The sequence below is a fragment of the Candoia aspera genome, chromosome 1, assembly GCF_035149785.1.
Source record: "Candoia aspera isolate rCanAsp1 chromosome 1, rCanAsp1.hap2, whole genome shotgun sequence".
NCBI classification, from domain to species: domain Eukaryota; kingdom Metazoa; phylum Chordata; class Lepidosauria; order Squamata; family Boidae; genus Candoia; species Candoia aspera.
This window is the reverse complement of record NC_086153.1, coordinates 322,735,256-322,752,587: the sequence shown is the minus strand read 5'-3', so window position 1 is coordinate 322,752,587 and position 17,332 is coordinate 322,735,256. Positions and strand designations below refer to the sequence as shown.

Sequence of the window (17,332 nt, the reverse complement as noted above, 5' to 3'; positions counted from 1 at the left end):
GTTTGACTATGAAACTTGCATGGGGTTTTTTTTCCCCATGGGGGGTTGGGGGTATTTAGAGAAATTGGAGTGGTTAGCCACAATGTATCTATTTTCCTTTTTTGTCCTCAAGAAAAAAAACGAAAAATTGTAGTGCTACATTTCAGTAAGCAACGTATTGAGGCACTGGTGGCCACCAAAAAAATAGCTGAGGGCCACACATGACCCTCAGGCTGCAGGTTGCCCACCCTTATGATAAAACTTTAGAATCTGCTGGGATCTTGGGAGGCACCCAGTTCAATGCCATGCTGTGTCCATGGATTTATAAAGAGGAACTTATGTGTGTATGTGGGGGGTATGTGTTACTTCCAAGAAGAAAGTCTTATATACTAGAATTGATGATAGTCTGGTGCATTGCTATATCTCTTTATGAAACTTTTCTGAGTTCTTCAGAGTGTGATGTAAGTCCAGTGACTTTCCAGATTCCTGTCAGTATGAACTGGGAGGATCTGTTTTGAGTAGCAGTAATAAAAACAGCAGTCCCCAGCTGGAAGTTAGTCAGATCTCCAGTATCAGCACTGTGAATGCCAAAATGGAAAAAAACAAGTTTCTTGGGTTTTGTTTTCCCTCCACCTCTTGGAGGAAAGACAGAGGAGCATTGGCTTGACATCTTGCAGAATCTTAGTAAAGCAGCAAAAAGTGTTTGGCTTTGTCCATGTAGCCTCCATAGGCAGTAATAAGGCGTGGTGGGAGATGTAGTTCAGAACAGGAGTCCTAGTCCTGGAGGTAAGACAAGGCTGAACTTCCTCACCCTCCTCTAATGGCACCTGTAATGAGCAGATTCATTCACTGACTGACTGACTGAGTTACTGGGGCTTACGGGCTGCTGAGCAGTTGACATTCTCTTCTTACTGTTAAAAGGGTTAAATAAAAGGACAATATAATAAAATAACAAAACTAATAACTAATGATAACAAAAATTACTGAGAGACAAACTAACGCCCCCAGGAACATAGGCATCCAAATACAGCCTAGGGTGGGGATTCTAATTTATTCTAGATCCCCTCCCAGGGCTTTCTTTATAGGCCGTGGTTTATGATTCATTGTATTGTGCAATGAGCTAACTTAGTAATTGGGTTGAACATTTTGTGCAAACTCAGCCACTGCATGTGTGTGAAGATGAATTCCCCTTCTACTAGCCTGCTGCCCAGATCAGTTCAGTCTTCCCTAGAAGAAAGGGCTAACTAGAAGATCTGATTACAGATCTTTCCACATTAATAATACTTCTGAGAATTTGCAGCCAGACCTTATCTTCTTGGATACATTCTGACCCAGCCTTCGCCAACTCAGTACCCTCCAATTCCCTGAATTCTCAAAACTCTTTTAATTTGGCAATAAGAGTTGGAAATTCTGGGAGTTATTGCCCTACATCTGGAAGGCCCAAGGCTAATCTGGCCAGTCATTACTTGAAATAGAATGTTGGACTGCATGGAATTGTTGGTTCTGACATTTTGTATTCTTACTCCGAGAGCAAAAGTTTTGTACTGTTTCCTCAAGCAAACAGTATTAAGGATTACACCAGAGAAGTACAGTAGAGAATAAAGTCCAAATGACTTTTAGATTCCTTGAACTATATAGTCATTTCCTTCTTTGAAGAAAATGAAAAACCTTGGTGTTAATTTGCTGTTTCTGTTTCAGCCAAAGCCTGTGATCTTTTTTGGAGATGTGCAAATTGTAGTTTTACCATCTTAGTTTCCTAGCATTTTATAAGCTTTGATCGTAGTTAAAATTGAATCACAAAGAATTTGAGGACTGTTTGCATGGCCCATCAGGTTAAGCTGCTTTGATTACCAGAACAGATAGACTTCTGGGATTCCTAGTTGGACATCTTTGATTTACCACATCAATCCACTCTTACTCCCTGATGCAGCCTAATTACCTGCATCAACAAAAGATGCACTGTACCTTTGAGACTAAAAATGGGTCTTCTTCTGAGATTAGACAGAGGACTTAAAGTGGCTTCCCAAATGAACAATTTCTTATATACAAAGTTACTTTCTGTATATAAAATAGCTCAGCAGGAGTATTTATACTGTTACAACATTTGACAGAACATTTTTGAAGGATTTTTTATGTGCAGTGTTCATGCCTTCAGTGGCAACAGTGCTTTGCCCTTGTGGACACACATGGTCACACAAAGATTGTCCACTTCTGCTCTATGTTCAAGCAGACTCTATCCTTCTGGTCCCTTTTGCATTTTGAGTCAGTGATGGTGGCCATGCCTAATCCCAGCCCACCAGGATTCTTCCATTTTTGTACATGACATTTCAGGCTCTGGTCAGTCCAGTTGCCCAGAGTTTTCTTCCAACTCAGCTCATTTTCCAAAATTGCAGGAATGCTCTCTGTGGAGATCCTCTGGGCACCTTGTTTGAGTACAGTGTTCTACAGAAGACTGTCTATTTAAAATCATGTTTAATTCTTTTATGCCCAATTTGATTTTATGGATCACTTCTTCTAAATCATTATTTTTTAAAATAGCTTTTATGTCACTACTTTTTAAAAAATATGTGTTGTTTGGTGGTTTGTTTATTTATTATTTGTAGAGTGACCAATTTTAGCTTGCTTGATTTTATACTTTGTTAATCCTTTTGTAAGCATCCTTACATTTTGTTAACAGCAATCCTAATCATGATACAGAAAGCTCCCTCACTTTTTTTAAAATCCTTTTAAATGCAATCTACACCCAAGATGCTACTATTGTATATATAGAACAAATGCAGTCCTGCTACCCTAAAGATCTGCTGAGCAGCCATTTGCTTCAGGCCATTCTTGCATGGCTTCCAATACTTGGCATTGGGGTTCCTGAATTTGCTGAGATCAATAGCATTACAGAAATGTCAACATCCAATAAATAATATGACTGCTCCCTTTAGCAGTCATTGGCTGCTTTTATTGCTCAAACCAACTTGTAGAAGCCTGCTTTGATGTGCTTATTGATTAGATAGATCCAGCCTTTTTTTTTTTACTGATTTTGTTTTTCTCAGGGAGAACCAGCAAGTCTGACCCACAGACTGTGGTGCAGTATAGAGGTACTATAGTAATCTGTGTTTGATACGCAGTCCCCCCACCTCCCCGCACCTCCATTTTGTGATCCTTTGAACACACCATTAACATTTGGAGCAAAATTATTTTCAGTGTTAGGGTGTTTTATTTTCATTTTCCTCCTCCCTCCCTTTGGCCTATAAAGTGCAAAAGAAGTGCATTAAGCCTTCACAAGGTTAAACGCACCGATTTGTACTTAAGCCTTTCCGAAATGCCTGAAAAATCAAATAACATTAAAGGGTAAGCATTTTCCCTGGCATTCTAGGGTAAAGTGCTGAAGAATTCAGAAGCCCTGGTTCCATGCGGTAAATCATATGACCTTGTCAGTGAGAATGTGTCTTAGGTACAGAAATGCAGACAAACACCACCAGCAGGAAAAGTGGTGTTTGTAGAATACCTCTGACGCTAGACTTTGTGTTATTGTATGTTAACCAGTTGTGTGGAAAACACCTCTCTGCTTCAGAGAGGAAGATAAGCAGGAAGACTCATACGTGCTATCTCTGTGAAGCAGATGGGATAAAATATGCAGCTTTTCATGATAGAAACTTAGCACCTTGCTTATACAGAGAGGACCAATTTTGCTTTGTTTTTAAAAAGTACTATCTTGTTCTTTGTACTGTTCTCTCTGTGTAATGTTTTTTCTGGGAATAAGCCATAGTGTATGTGCATGTGTGTGTTCAATTTCAGACAAATGTGAGCAAATGGTTAACATTTCACAAATGTTTTTTCACTCTTTGCAAATCACTTGTCTACTTGCATTTGGATATTTTTGAGGGGGGAAATGGTGGAAAAATATGTGAAAGCCTTTCTGATAGTGACAGTGAGCACCACAATGAAACAATGCCACAAAGCATTGAGGTCGCCATGGATACACAGTTGAAAGTACTCAGAATAGGTCTTCAAAAACAGGTGGCCATCTTGTCACCTTCCATCCTCAGTGGGGTGCCTGTCTGAATTTATGCCGATATGCCACGATTATGTGGGCAGCTAGAACTGGACAGGGCCTCACAGTGAAAATGGCCCAGCACCATTGGCTGATGTCACTGCATGGATGAATTTGCGGAGCTGCGTGTCAGCTTCCTTTGAGGAATCGGTTGAAGAGCAAGGAGTGAATGGTTTCTGTGCCTCTGTAGAACAGACTTCTTGAAATATGAATTGGGTGCCACCACTTCACTGTCAATTAGCTTCTGGTATAAGAGTGAAGCTCAGGGACTGTGCAGGTCAGGCAGCTGCTGCTATTGGGAGAGCAGAGTCTCTAATTCAGGGTTTTTCAACCTTGGCAACTTTAAGATGTGTAGACTTCAACTCCCAGAAATCCCCAGCCAGCCATGCTGGCTGGGGATTTCTGGGACTTGAAGTCTACACATCTTAAAGTTGCCAAGGTTGAGAAACCCTGCTCTAATTCAATGATGCTGCATTCTTTGATGCTGCCACCCATTTTGGCACTGTCGTCCTCTATCAGGAGCTTGTTCCTTGAACACCTGCAGGATTCTCAGCCTTTTTTCCCCTCCAAAATCCACTTTTTCTATGAAGCCTTTGATTTAGCCCAGCACTCCATTTGCACTCTCCCAGCACTCAGATTGTGTTGCCAGAATTCAGTGGTAAAATAGCTGAATTTTGACAGGACAATTTCAGTCCACTTTTCCAGATTTTGGATGCTTTTACACATGGGAATAGAAGTGGTTTGCCGGCAGGAGGCTACTCTTGACTGAACCTTTCCATCTTTATCCTCAACAACTCACATCCCTTCCATGTTACCTCTGCTTTTCCTTTTCAAGTGCAATAGATCATGTCTGTTTTCAACATGTGACACCCCTTTGTCATCTCCAGCCAGACAGAATCTCAATTCAACACATCAGGAGGACAACACATTGGGGAAGACTGATTCAGGATTTCCAATAAAGCATTGCCTTCCAGGTTTATTACAGCAGTATTAATAGCTTTGTCAGTGTTGTAAATATTCTGTATTCAGCAGTGGAATTAATTATGTCACTTGCTTGTTTTATTATTTTTTTTAAATGCATATATTTTGTCTACCAATTGAAGTTCTCAGGGTGGATTTAATCTAGTTTGCTCTGAAGGAACTTGAGGTTTTGGCAGAGTTGAATGACATTTGCATACTTACATATTGTTTCACTGTGATCCTCTGGGACCCCCTTGGCAGCCAGATGAGCTATTTGAAATGGAACAGCTTTCTGATAGATTACGGAGTCCAATTTTTTATCCCATGTTAACAAACAGCAGAGAATTTTGATAAATGCAGCAAAAAGTGCAGCAGGCCTGAGCATCTGTGCTGGGAAGTAAGTTCTGTTCAAATCAATGAAATTCGCCTTTAGCTAAGTGGGCTTGAGATGAGGTTGAGTGGATAAATGAGGAAATGGGGAGGGAATTTGGGGCATTTAGTCAAGAATGCTTAACCATAAATGATTATGAACATTCAGACAAGCAAAAAGTGAAAATCTTGTGGCTCTGGTCAATTTGTAGAAATTTGATCACTTTTTTGTTATATCTTTTCAATTATTCAAGGTTGGTTTATAACTGGAAATGATTGTTAGTTAGAGATGTAGTGTTTTGCATGCTGAAAATTCACTTCCAAGCATTTTAAGCTTGGGTGGAGAAATAATACTTGGCTGAAATCATAGCGAGTCATTTTCAGCTAGCCTAAAATTCTACTGTCAAGCAGCTGGTTGTTACAACAGTTCAGAAAGGTACCTTTTAGCTGAAAAGGTATGCCACTGAAATTCAGCCACCCTGACATTGAATTTTAGCAGATTGATCTACTGTTAACTGCTAATGGTGGCACTTGGCCACCAGTCTTTCCCTAGTGGCTAAACAACAGTGATTTGGTCTGCATATCACACCAAGCTACAGTCTTTTATTTAGGATGTTTTTATTTATTTTTTATTATATTGATTTATATGGTCACCCATCTCTCCAATGCAACTCTGGGCAACTAACAGGGATTAAAATACAATATAAATTTAAGTAAATTTAAGTAAAACAGCAACAACCAACCAACACAAAGTGGTTCTTGAACACACCATTCACCAGTAGTGTGAACTACTCTTCTGACCCCCCTACCTGGGAAAACAGCCAGGTCTTCAAGGTTTTCCAAAAGGTGAGGAGAGTCACAGCCAGCTGGACCTCAGGTTCTGTGGTGTTCCAAAGGCAGGCACAAGTACAGAGAAGACCTGCTTCCTGGGTCCCGCTAGATGACAATCGCTAATAGATGGGATCCAGAGCATGCCCTTCCTATCCGACCTAATGGAATGGATAGCAATGATGAGAGTAAGGCAGTCCCTCAAATATCCTGGGCCAATGCCATGGAGGGCTTTAGAGGTAATAACCAGCACCTTGAATTGCACCTAGAAGCAAACTGGAAGCTAGTGCAGCTTTCATAGCAAAGGTGTAACATGGGCATAGCAAAACATACCCATAATTTGCCAAGCCGTTGTATTTTGGACCAGTTGAAGTTTCCAGATGTTCTTCAAGGGCAACCCGTTTACATTGCAGCAGTCCACTTGGGAAGTGACCAAAGCACGAGTGACTGAGCACAGTGCCTTCTAATCCAGGAAGGGATGGAGTTGGTTCACATTATGAAACTGTGCAAAAGCCCTCCTGATCACAGCTGCCACTTGCTCTTCAAACAGGAGCCACGAGTCCAGGAGGACCTCCAAATTGTGCACCAGTTCTGTCTGGGGTAGTGCAACTCTATCCAGGATGGAAAATCACCAGATCCAGGAGGCCCTAACGCCCAAAGCCATTCCGTCTTGCTCAGATTGAGCAAGTCTGTTCTTCCCTGTCCAGACCCCCATGGTCTCCAGACACTGAGATAGAGCCTCCACAGCATCAGTTGGCTGGCCAGGGGCAGAAATATACAACTGAGACTTCACCCCATGCCGTTGAATGACCTCACTCAGTGGCTTCATGTGGATATTAAACAGTAGTGGGTAAAGAGTAACGCCCTGTGATACCCCACATAAAAGGGGCCATGAGGCAGACCTCTTCCCCCCATCAACACTGACTGGAACCAGCCAGGGAAGAAGGGAGAGAACCAGCATAACACTAAGCTCCGGACTCCTAACCCCTGGAGCCGGTCCAGAAAAATACTATGGTTGAAGGTATTGAAGGCCACTAGCACAGCAAGGATGGATGGACTACCTCCATCCCACTCCCTGCCAGAGGTTATCCACAAGTGCAACCAATACCATTTCAATCCCATACTCCGCCTGAAACCCGACTGGGAAGAATCAGATAATCCAGTTCATCCAGGGCCCTCTGAACTTGCAAAGCAACCACCTTCCCTAAAAAGAGAAGGTTCGACACAGGGCAAAAATAGTCTAAAATGTTTGGTTTTACAAACCCAGCTAATTGTAATATATTCAGTAACCTATGGTCAAAGAAGCTACAGTCAATGTGTGAATCCATCTAGTAAAAAATAGGTTCTTACATTACTTGGTTTTCTGGCAAGTGTTGTTTTGCAGCTTCATGATAGCTTTTAGTCTTCTATCCTAGAGATAGCACCAGTTTGTTGAGAATGAAGGAATTCCAATGTCCTTCTACTCTGGAATCCTGAGATATAGGGACAGTATTGGCATTTCTCCGTAGCATATAGAGTGACACACCGATGCTGTTTCATGGGGATTTAAATCCATAATACAATTATACTGATGTCCATGTGTTGATAAAAGACCCAGAGTAGGATTGCTAAGGGTTCTAGAGCCATAGTATCTTTGATACTTCCTTCATCAGCATTCAGCAAACATATGCTATATGAGATGGGCAGTGAAGAAACACTCGATCAATCAATCAATCAATCAGTTTCTAAGCCCTGAGGGCTTAGAACCAATTGCCTCTTTTTTCCTTAGTTACAAGTATAATTCTGAAAAGCAATTTGAAGTATGTCATAGTGGTGACATTTTGAGTATGGTCAATGCCAGGAATGGTAGCAATAAGAAATGGGTAAAAGAACTGTATTGGGCACAGACAGCACTTACACAAACTCTGTGATTCTGTTTTTTTGGTTTTTTTTGCTGCAGCCATGAGGAACCATTATCGATTTAAAAAATGGGAGGTGTGAGAACATGTAAAAATGGTAACATTTGGGACTCTGTATGCTTGGTCAGTAGTTAATGGATTGCACACGAAGTCCAAATAAGATTGATATTTTGAGATAAAGCAGCTTAAAATGGTATGTTAAAACAATGTTCTTTATCAGCCATTTACTCTTCAGCAACTCACCAGGAATTTCCTAGATACCAACAAGGCTTCTTTCCAGGTATAAGTGTAGAGGTATCAGTGCAAATTAGCATAAGTCTGGGTTTACAATACCCCACCAAACAAGCAATCAGGGAAAAAATACCCTAGTGGAGGCTGGTCGGTCAAGCTGCTCCATGTAAACAAACCGTGGTGCTGCTACGTAGTCTGGTAATGAAATGTCTTCAGGAAGAGAGGCAGTGGTTTGGTTAGACTCACAGTAACTATTTGTACTCACTTGATGGCTTACCTTGGTCCACTAGAGCACCAAGGGCAGCTACCTTGAAGATCTTTTTATTTTTCTCCAAAATCCAATATGCTATGTAAATTTTAAGAGCCAGCATTGCATTCTGATAACATTTGCAATTTTGATGCTCTCCTCTCCTACCATAATAGCCATAAAAGGAATTTTTTTAAAGCCATTATATTGTAAGATCAATCCTTGGTTCTGTTACTATGCATATTACAGTACAGGTATTTACATGTGTATGGATGCATTTGTGCATGTGCATATTATAAAACAAGCTTCTGAGCCTTGAAAACCCTTCATCAGAGTGTCCAAAAGAAAATATATGACTAGCTAGCACAAGAAGTGGGGAAGGGAAGTTTGACCTGTAGGTCAGTGATAGGTATCTCCCTTGGATGCAGAAGACACTGAGTTTACTGCCTGCCATCTCTAGGTAGGGGTGGAGAGAAACTGCTTTCTGAAAGCTGCAACAGGACAGTCCTGATTCAGATGGATAACAGTGAGGCAATTATACTCACACATAACCTTGGTCATGATATACACCCCATAGTTGGCTGAGTTCACTCACCATGGCTTCCAAACCGTAACACACAAAGAAACTATCGTATTGCTTAGCGTTTGTGTGAACTACCCTTCTCTGCAAATTAGCCTGTGTCCTCCTGTTTGAGAGGGCATTACCCTGAATATTGGCTGAAATGCTGGTGGAATGTACATGCTTTACTAATTCAAGTCTGATAGCATCATTTCATTTCTCCCCAGCGGTTTTTAGGTGTCAAAGACCCAGTTGGCCGTTGCAAGGGGCGAAACAAATCGATGCAAGAGCCCTGGCAGTGGACTGAGATGGATTGGCTGTGACAACCTGCTGGTGGAGGGGGGAGGGAGTGGGGAGAGTGATGATGAAGAGTTCCTGCCGAGCTGGCCTCCACCGGGAACTGCTGAGTTCTACATCCTCCACCTTCCACCCAGTCAAACGGTATGGAAGACAAAGAATGCCCCGCTCCTCCTGTCTGTCGCCAAGTGAAATGCTCCACAGCCTTAGTGGCTTCTGCTTTGGGATCACCACCCTTGTTGCTGCACTAATCGGCAAAAGGAACTGGGGTGGGGATACCCCCAGGAATGTGTAGGCTTATATATTGTGTTCCTAGAAAAATAATGAGATTTGATTTACGGTGCACTGCTTATTTCAGAGATAGAAAAGGAGAGGGCGGGCTGTTTCTGAATCAGACATAGGAATAAATCAAATTATTTGAGCTATTTAAATAGGGGTATTCTTTGAATCCTAAAAAGGCTTCAGCACTAATCCTATCATGTAAACCAGTGTCTCTCAGCTTAGTGACTTTTAAGATGTGCTGCCTGGGGAATTCTGGGAGTTAAAGTCCATACATCTTGAAGTTGTTAAGGTTGAAAAACACTCATATAAACCACAGAGCAATTCAGGGAGAAGGTGAGGTTAAAACCTCATCACTGACCCACTTGAATCAGCATCATCTGTTGTAGAATGGTTCCACAGAATCAGCTGAGACTTCGGGAAAGCTCCATTCATTCCTTTGGACCTTCCCCCTGGAGTCCTGCTGCTGAATAGGCAGTGCTAGAAGTCCACCCACCTCGTCAGCCCAGCATCTCCAGACATCATACTTACATGCATGATCTCAAAGAAAGATGATTCTTGATAAGCAGCTCCCTTGCTCTGGATTGGGGGTGCTCTGCCTGGCTACATGTTTGCAGCCTCTGTGGATCCCCAGGATGCAGCCACTAAGGCAGCATCATTGTTTCCTTTTTAAAAACAAGACATTAAATGGATATACTGAACATTCACTACTCTAAGTAAAACCCAAACCTCCAGTCCTTCGGAAGAGAAGTTTTCTTTCTTCTCATTACCTGTCACTCTACTCCTTTTATTTTAATGTGGTCCCCTGTTACAGAAAGTTGGTTCATTAGTGCTTTCGGTCAGCTTTCCAACCTTCTCAGCCTCATCTGAACTAGCAGAAATCTTAGCCATGGTTTTGCTGGATTAGCACTTCTGGGAGTTGGAATCTACACATCTGGAGAACCCCCAGGTTTAGATCGTCTGCTCTAGACTGGGTAACTATTGACAGGTTTTGAGGTGGGGGCTTTTAAGGAAGTATAGTATGTGCCTTAAACCTGCTAGGGTCTTAACAGATCCATTATACTTGTAATTAGAAAACATTATGCTACCAATTTTGGTACTTTCAGCTTTCCATCACACAAATGTTCTCAGAGCAGGGGGGAAAAAAGAATTGGGGGCACTTAAGGTCCTTTCCATACGGGTTGCCCATCCCTGATACAGTGATTTGCACTTGCAGCGCAACCCACAATGTAATGATACCAAAGTTCATAGAGCATATCTCCTTTTAATCTTTAAATTCATCTTTACCCTTAAATCAGCAGTTTTTTAAAGTGCATCTCTTCTTTCTCACCCTCTTCCCCCTTCCCTCTCCAGGATATCTGGAATGCACTTAAAGCCGTATCTCAAGTTACAGAAGAAAGAGAGATCTTTTGAAATAAGCCCAGACTCTCCACGAAGCCCACCCATGAATGAGCAGAGATTGGCAAAAGAGGAAAAACCGAGGAGCCCCAAGCCAAGATTTTTACCCAATCCCCCCCTTTGGAAACCGCTGGGGAACCTCTCTTCCAATACACGCTATAGTAGGAACAGCAACCAAAGCCATGTGGAAGGACCCTGGGTCAAAGAGAGGAGAGCTACCCCACCTGCCACCATCCATCAGGGGGAAGATGAGGAGGAACTGCTGGATATCTGGGCAGTTGTGAAGCCAGGGAACACAAAAGAGAAAATTGCCTTCTTTGCAGCCCAGCTATGTAGTGACACCCGAGTACTCTCCATGAAGAACAAAAGCACCTGGGACATAGATGGGCGAGCAACCAAACGCCGGAAAAAGTCGCTAGATATCAAAAAGGCAAAGATCCACCTGGAAAGGATGAGAGAGGCCAATGGGAGGTGCTACCAGCCTGAGCCATTTGCCTGTGGCATTGAGCACTGCTCTGTACATAATGTGAATGATGGTGGTGAGGGGGGGTTCCCTGGCCGACCATTATCCGTTGTTGAGATGGTTGCTTTCCTGGAGCAAAGAGCAAGTGTTTTGCTGGCCAGCTGCACCAGAAACTGTCCCAGTGCCTCTGCTGTGCCCAGGTTTGCCGGGCAACCCAAAGCTGCCCCTTCTGCTTCTGGATTCTTTTCTGACTTCAGGGCCTGTGAGCTTCGGCCTGAAAAGCCACCCTGTGGCAGTCATGGTGTAGAGCAGCAGGCTGAGCCAGTGCGTGTCTTGGAGATGGTTGCAAAGCTTGAATCAGAGTGCCTGAGGCGCCAAAGTGAACGTGAAGCAGGGAGCTTGTCTAGAAACAGTAGCTTCCGGCGGAATGTAGGGCGAGTGCTCCTGGCAAGTGGAATACTGCCAGAGAATGAGTCTGACAAGGTATCATCTCTGGTCCTCCACCAGGAAGAACGTAGTGGGGAGGAGGTTGGGTGGGGATCAAAGCACAGTGGTTCAATGGAAGATAACTTATGGGAAGGTCCCTCTTCTGGCCAGTCTTCCTTTGATGATTCTCTTGAAGGGAACCATGATCTTACACATGGGCAGGGAACCACATCTGTCAACTGGTATGATTCTCAAAACACCACTGAGTCACAACCCTTTACGTATCCAGAAGTTGTTCAGACATCTCCACATTTCTTATATAACAAATCTTCATCAATTGAACGTACACCAAAAGAGTCACTAGATGCTCCTAATCTGAATTCAAATGTAAGAGTGAGTGAATCCCTGAATATTAGCATATCTGTCAGCAAGATAGATCAAAATTGTAGAAAAAACCAGTCTTCTGACACAAGCTTTGTTGAAGATTCTCTTCCAGGAAGACTTTTCTTGCTTTTATCCAAATGTGAAATCTCCCAAGAGTGCCTGCAGTCAGTGGAGACTCCTACAGAAGAATGTCCAGCAGGGACCCAAGGAAAGGAAGCTTCCCCTGCAGACCAAGTTTGTATGAGAAGCCATGTTTCAGGTGACTGCCCTGATGTTTCCTCAGAGAATGCACTGCAGATCCTTGACTCATCTCATCTAAAGAGGCAAAGGTCTCATGACTTTTTGGAAACCAGGTTTAAGATCCAGCAACTTTTGGAGCCCCAGCAATATCTGGTCTTTCTGCCCCACCACATTATAGTGAAGATATTTGGCTTGTTGCCCACCAAGAGTCTGGTGGCACTCAAATGCACTTGTGGATATTTCAAATTTATCATTGAGTACTACAATGTCAGGCCAGCAGATTCACGCTGGGTTCGTGATCCACGCTACAGAGAAGACCCTTGCAAACAGTGCAAAAAGAAGTACACCAAGGGTGATGTCTCTTTATGTCGGTGGCACCCCAAGCCCTATTGCCAAGCTTTACCTTATGGCCCTGGGTACTGGATGTGTTGTCACAGATCCCAAAAGAATGTCCCCGGATGCAAGCTAGGCCTTCATGACAATCATTGGGTCCCCGCCTGCCATAACTTTAATCGTGCGATTCACAAGAAATCCAGGGAAATAGATGAGGACTGTTAGCACATTCTGCACGTCTTTTGGGAGCCTCAATCCTGGGTAGGAGGAGAATTCCACGCCTTGTGATGTTTACACTGTATATAGTTTGTGGGTGGTTTTTCTTTCCCTCTTCCACAGGGCTACGAAACTGCACATACTTTAAGTCACAAAGGCCTTTTTACCTTTTAGAGAAAAGATTGTGTTTAGCCCATCTGTGTACATAAGTGCTCTAGAATAGCCTCGTCTTGGGTGTCTGACAGCCAGTTGACCAACATCAAAGTGCTACAACGCAGTACCCCAGTGTTGTGGCTACAGTCCTGTGTTTTAAAAGTGTCTCGTTTTCAAATCTGTATATCGTGTATAAAATATACATTTATATATATGTATAAATATATATAAATATATATTAACATTGTTTCTGAAAAGAAACTCTAAATATGTAAAAGATCAATCTTCAAAAAGGATGGTTTAACTGGACAACCTTAAAACTAGACTAGAACACATATTTGTTATAATTTTAGGGTGGCAGCAAGCAAAAGAAGACTGTTCTCATAGAGCAGAGGACTAAGAAAAGCTGTGGTCTGTTGCATCCACCTTACCTTGGGTTTTTTTTTTTACTTAATAAAATGCATTCTAAATCTGTCCTTTATTCATCTTTTTTTTTTCTTCCCAGTATTTAAAAAAAAATATTTGGGGAATAAATGTCTATTTTGTGGCAGTTTTTTTCCTTCTTTTTTAAAAACACCAGGTTCTGCTACCAAAGACTTGAAAATGAATATTAAATGTTAACCATGTCTGATGAATTTTGCAAATCACAGAAAATTTTGTCAGCCTTCACAGATTAATCCTATAGTATCTCTTTTCAGACATTCAGAAAATTTTCTTGAGATTGCCAGCTTGCATAAACATTTGCCTTGATCAAATAACAGATACTGTTACCTATATGCATATTTATCTGCACATTACATAATTTGTATGGTGCCAGCTTCAAAATAGCCGTAGACTCTTTACCAGATATAACTGGTTAATAGGAGAGTCTGTGATTTAATCAGCAACAATGGCAGACAACTCAACTCATGTTTATTATGGTAATGTCTTCTCCTGCAGACATTCACACAAACAATATTAATCATAGACTGGGGGCAGCTGCTTACATCAAAAAGCAACTTTCTTCATTAATCATATTTTGGCTACTAAAAAACAAGTCTTATGTGCTTGATCTCCTATATAATCAAGATTTTGTTTCTGGCTTCAGTCTGTTTTTTAATTGTAATCTCCTTGGTTGGTTCTTCCTGAATAAATTAACTTGTTAATCTTCTGGAAAGTTCACGAACAAAGTAGCTAATTTTAAGAAATAGATATTATTTATTTATATTTCAAATTTCCATCACCGCCCATCTCCCCCGAAAAGGGGACTCTGGGTGGTTTACAATCAGAATTAAAACACATAAATTACAATATAAATAACTCTATAAAAATAAAATTAATATAAATATAAATATCCAGCAGTGCAGATCTTGTTTGTTGGGGAAAGACCTATAATAGCCACCCCCAAGATGAACTGGTGCCCCTCCCACCCCAAGTGAGGCAGCAGAACCAGGTTTTTAGGTCCAGGAGCGAATGGGCCTGTCTCACCTCCAGGGGCAGAATATTCCAGAGGGCGGGTGCCACTGCAGAGAAGGCCCACCTCCTGGACCCCACCAGGTGGAATTCCTTTACCAGCGGGGTCTGCAGCATGCCTCTCTGCATGACCGGGTGGGGCTGGTCGATGTTAAGGGGATGAGGCAGTCCCTCAGGTAACCTGGCCCCATGCCATGTAGGGCTTTAAAGGTGATAACCAACACCTTGAATTGGATCCGGAAGCAGACTAGTACCCAGTATATTAAGAAGGCTATGAAAGCAAATAAGCATAGAAGGGAATAGGTTGGTCCTTAGCTTGAAGAATTCCCCCCTCCCCCCCCGTCAGTGTGTAGTCCAATATCCTGTGCAGTGGTTTCATTAAATAATGGGCAATAAATTGCTTAATTTTCCAGATGACATAAAATGAAGATACTGCAAATATTTTAGAGCAGTGTTCTTTGAACTTGGCAGCTTTACGATGTGTGGACTTCAACTGCCAGAGAAATTTAGCCAATTGATAATGAGTCAATAAATGCAAGATGAGAAAACCTGATAACCTTTCTCAGAAAGATTTGGTTGATTCATGGATTGTTACATACTCTGCAAATAACAGCTTCAAGATACTGTGCACTAAAATGGAAAAACAACGAAATGAGTTTGTAGAGTTCATACATTCGAGGCAAATGTTTAAATTATTTTTAAGAAAAATATGCATTCTGAGAAATAGGAAGCAATGCTTTGGCAGTACTTCATATAAAGCAGCATAATTAGTGAAGAATGGAGAAGTTCAAAATGATTGCAGAATTTCAGCTATGAAAATAAACCAAGTCTGCAAATCTCTTAAGGACAGGCGACATCTCAACTGGCTTAAATATTGGGAGGAAATGGGAGAAGATTTTCAGTTGAGAAGAGAGAAGTAGGTGGACTTGCTATGCTCTTAATTAAGGGTACTACCTTAGCAATGATTTCTGATCTGAAAAGTTAGTTTTGCCATTATCTCCCTGTAAGGTTTTGTCCAGAAAATGATTGGTATCGTGCTTTATGCAAAGGGCATCCAGACTTTATTTCTAAGGGTTGGGTTTGATCTGGCAGCCAAGAATCTAATCAGAGATTACAACAGCTATGAGAAAAATATGTTGTATCAGGGCAACACACCCATTATGTTTAACAACAACAAAACACCTAATTTGGTATTGGTGTTCTTGTAGATCTGTTTCATCTGAACATGCATACTTCAGGGTGTTAATATTTTACAAACTTTATAACTCATAAAGGTTTGCATTAACTTGCTCCTGTTTAACTCTTTCCATGGTTTGTTTGGTTTTGGGGGGTGGGGTGGGGTGGGTAGCAGCACACGTCCTGTAAAGAGTTGGTTAAGTAGGAGCAGTGTTCTTCTAAGCCAAAGTGGAAAGAATTGTTTCTGAAAAATGAAGGACAACTAGGGAACCAATAGCCACCAGATAGCATCATGGAGCTCAACTGGAATTCTTGAGACCGAATGCACTTTACCAGCAATATGGTGGCTACCTTACAGTTCTGTGCTGTTTCCCTCCTTGTGGGTATCTCTATTTTTTCTCAGTTGCTTTTATTAGAGTAAGATAGAGAAAACCTCTTAAGACCAATGCCAGTGCCAAGGGAGCACCTGATAGAGGGGAGACCAGCCACACTCTAGTCTTGCACTCTGAAATTTCATGGTAATCACTGTATGTATGTATGTATGTATGTGTTTGTTTGTTTGTTTGTTTGTTTGTTTGTTTGACAAGTTTACATGACCGCCCACCTCACACGTAGTGACTCTGGGCGGCTTACAAGATTAAAAACCAATAAAACACCCAGCAGCAGAAACAAGCACACTCTAAATTAGCCATTGATCAGTTCCTTATTGGCCTGGGGTCCCCAGGCCCATTGACACAGCCACATCTTCAGGGCCTTCTGGAAAATCACCAAAGCAGTTAGCAAGAGTCCTTAGTTGGACTGAGAGAATTGGTATCGGGCATTAATGAACGAAAATCAAGCAGTTTCCAGTACAGCTCCTTCAGCAGTTTTTGCTGAAGTTGGGTACCTGAGGCAGCTACCCCCACTGGTACTTCCCATGGATATTACAATACCTATCATCCCACTTTAATTATTAACATTGGAATAGGGGCTGATGTTGCTGAACTACAGCATCCCTCATTGTCAAGCTAGAACAAATAACTATATATAATAATCAAAATCTGTGGTATGTGTGCATGTGTGTGGGGTAAGGTTTTGAACTAGAAACTCAGTTCAGCTTCTACCACGGATCTCCCCGTTAGCCCTGGGAACTGCTGACTCCCATCTGTAGTATTTATTTAGCCTGTGAAGTTATTGGAAGACAGACCTACATGATTTTCAATTCATCATGCAGAATAGCCAATGTATGATCCATTAAGGGCTCAGTAATTTTTATTTTATTTATTTATTTTATTGTTTATTTATTATTCACATTTCTATTACCGCCCATCTACCCCCAAAAGGGGGACTCTGGGCAGTTGACCATAAAATTCTCCCTAAAACCTCAACATCATAAAATCACCAAATCAACACCTACAAT

General features: G+C 41.8%; 1 protein-coding gene across 1 annotated transcript in view; it reads left to right on the top strand.

Moving 5' to 3' along the window:
• The window catches only part of FBXO34 (F-box protein 34), a 58,216-nt gene extending 44,435 nt beyond the window's left edge, over positions 1 to 13,781 (top strand). The window contains exons 3-4 of the mRNA XM_063290505.1: positions 9,344 to 9,557; positions 11,046 to 13,781. Of these exons, the coding sequence (XP_063146575.1) occupies positions 9,478 to 9,557; positions 11,046 to 13,161 (2,196 nt within the window). The 5' untranslated portion in view covers positions 9,344 to 9,477 and the 3' untranslated portion in view covers positions 13,162 to 13,781. The remainder of the gene's footprint in view (positions 1 to 9,343; positions 9,558 to 11,045) is intronic.
• Positions 13,782 to 17,332: the final 3,551 nt, after the last annotated feature.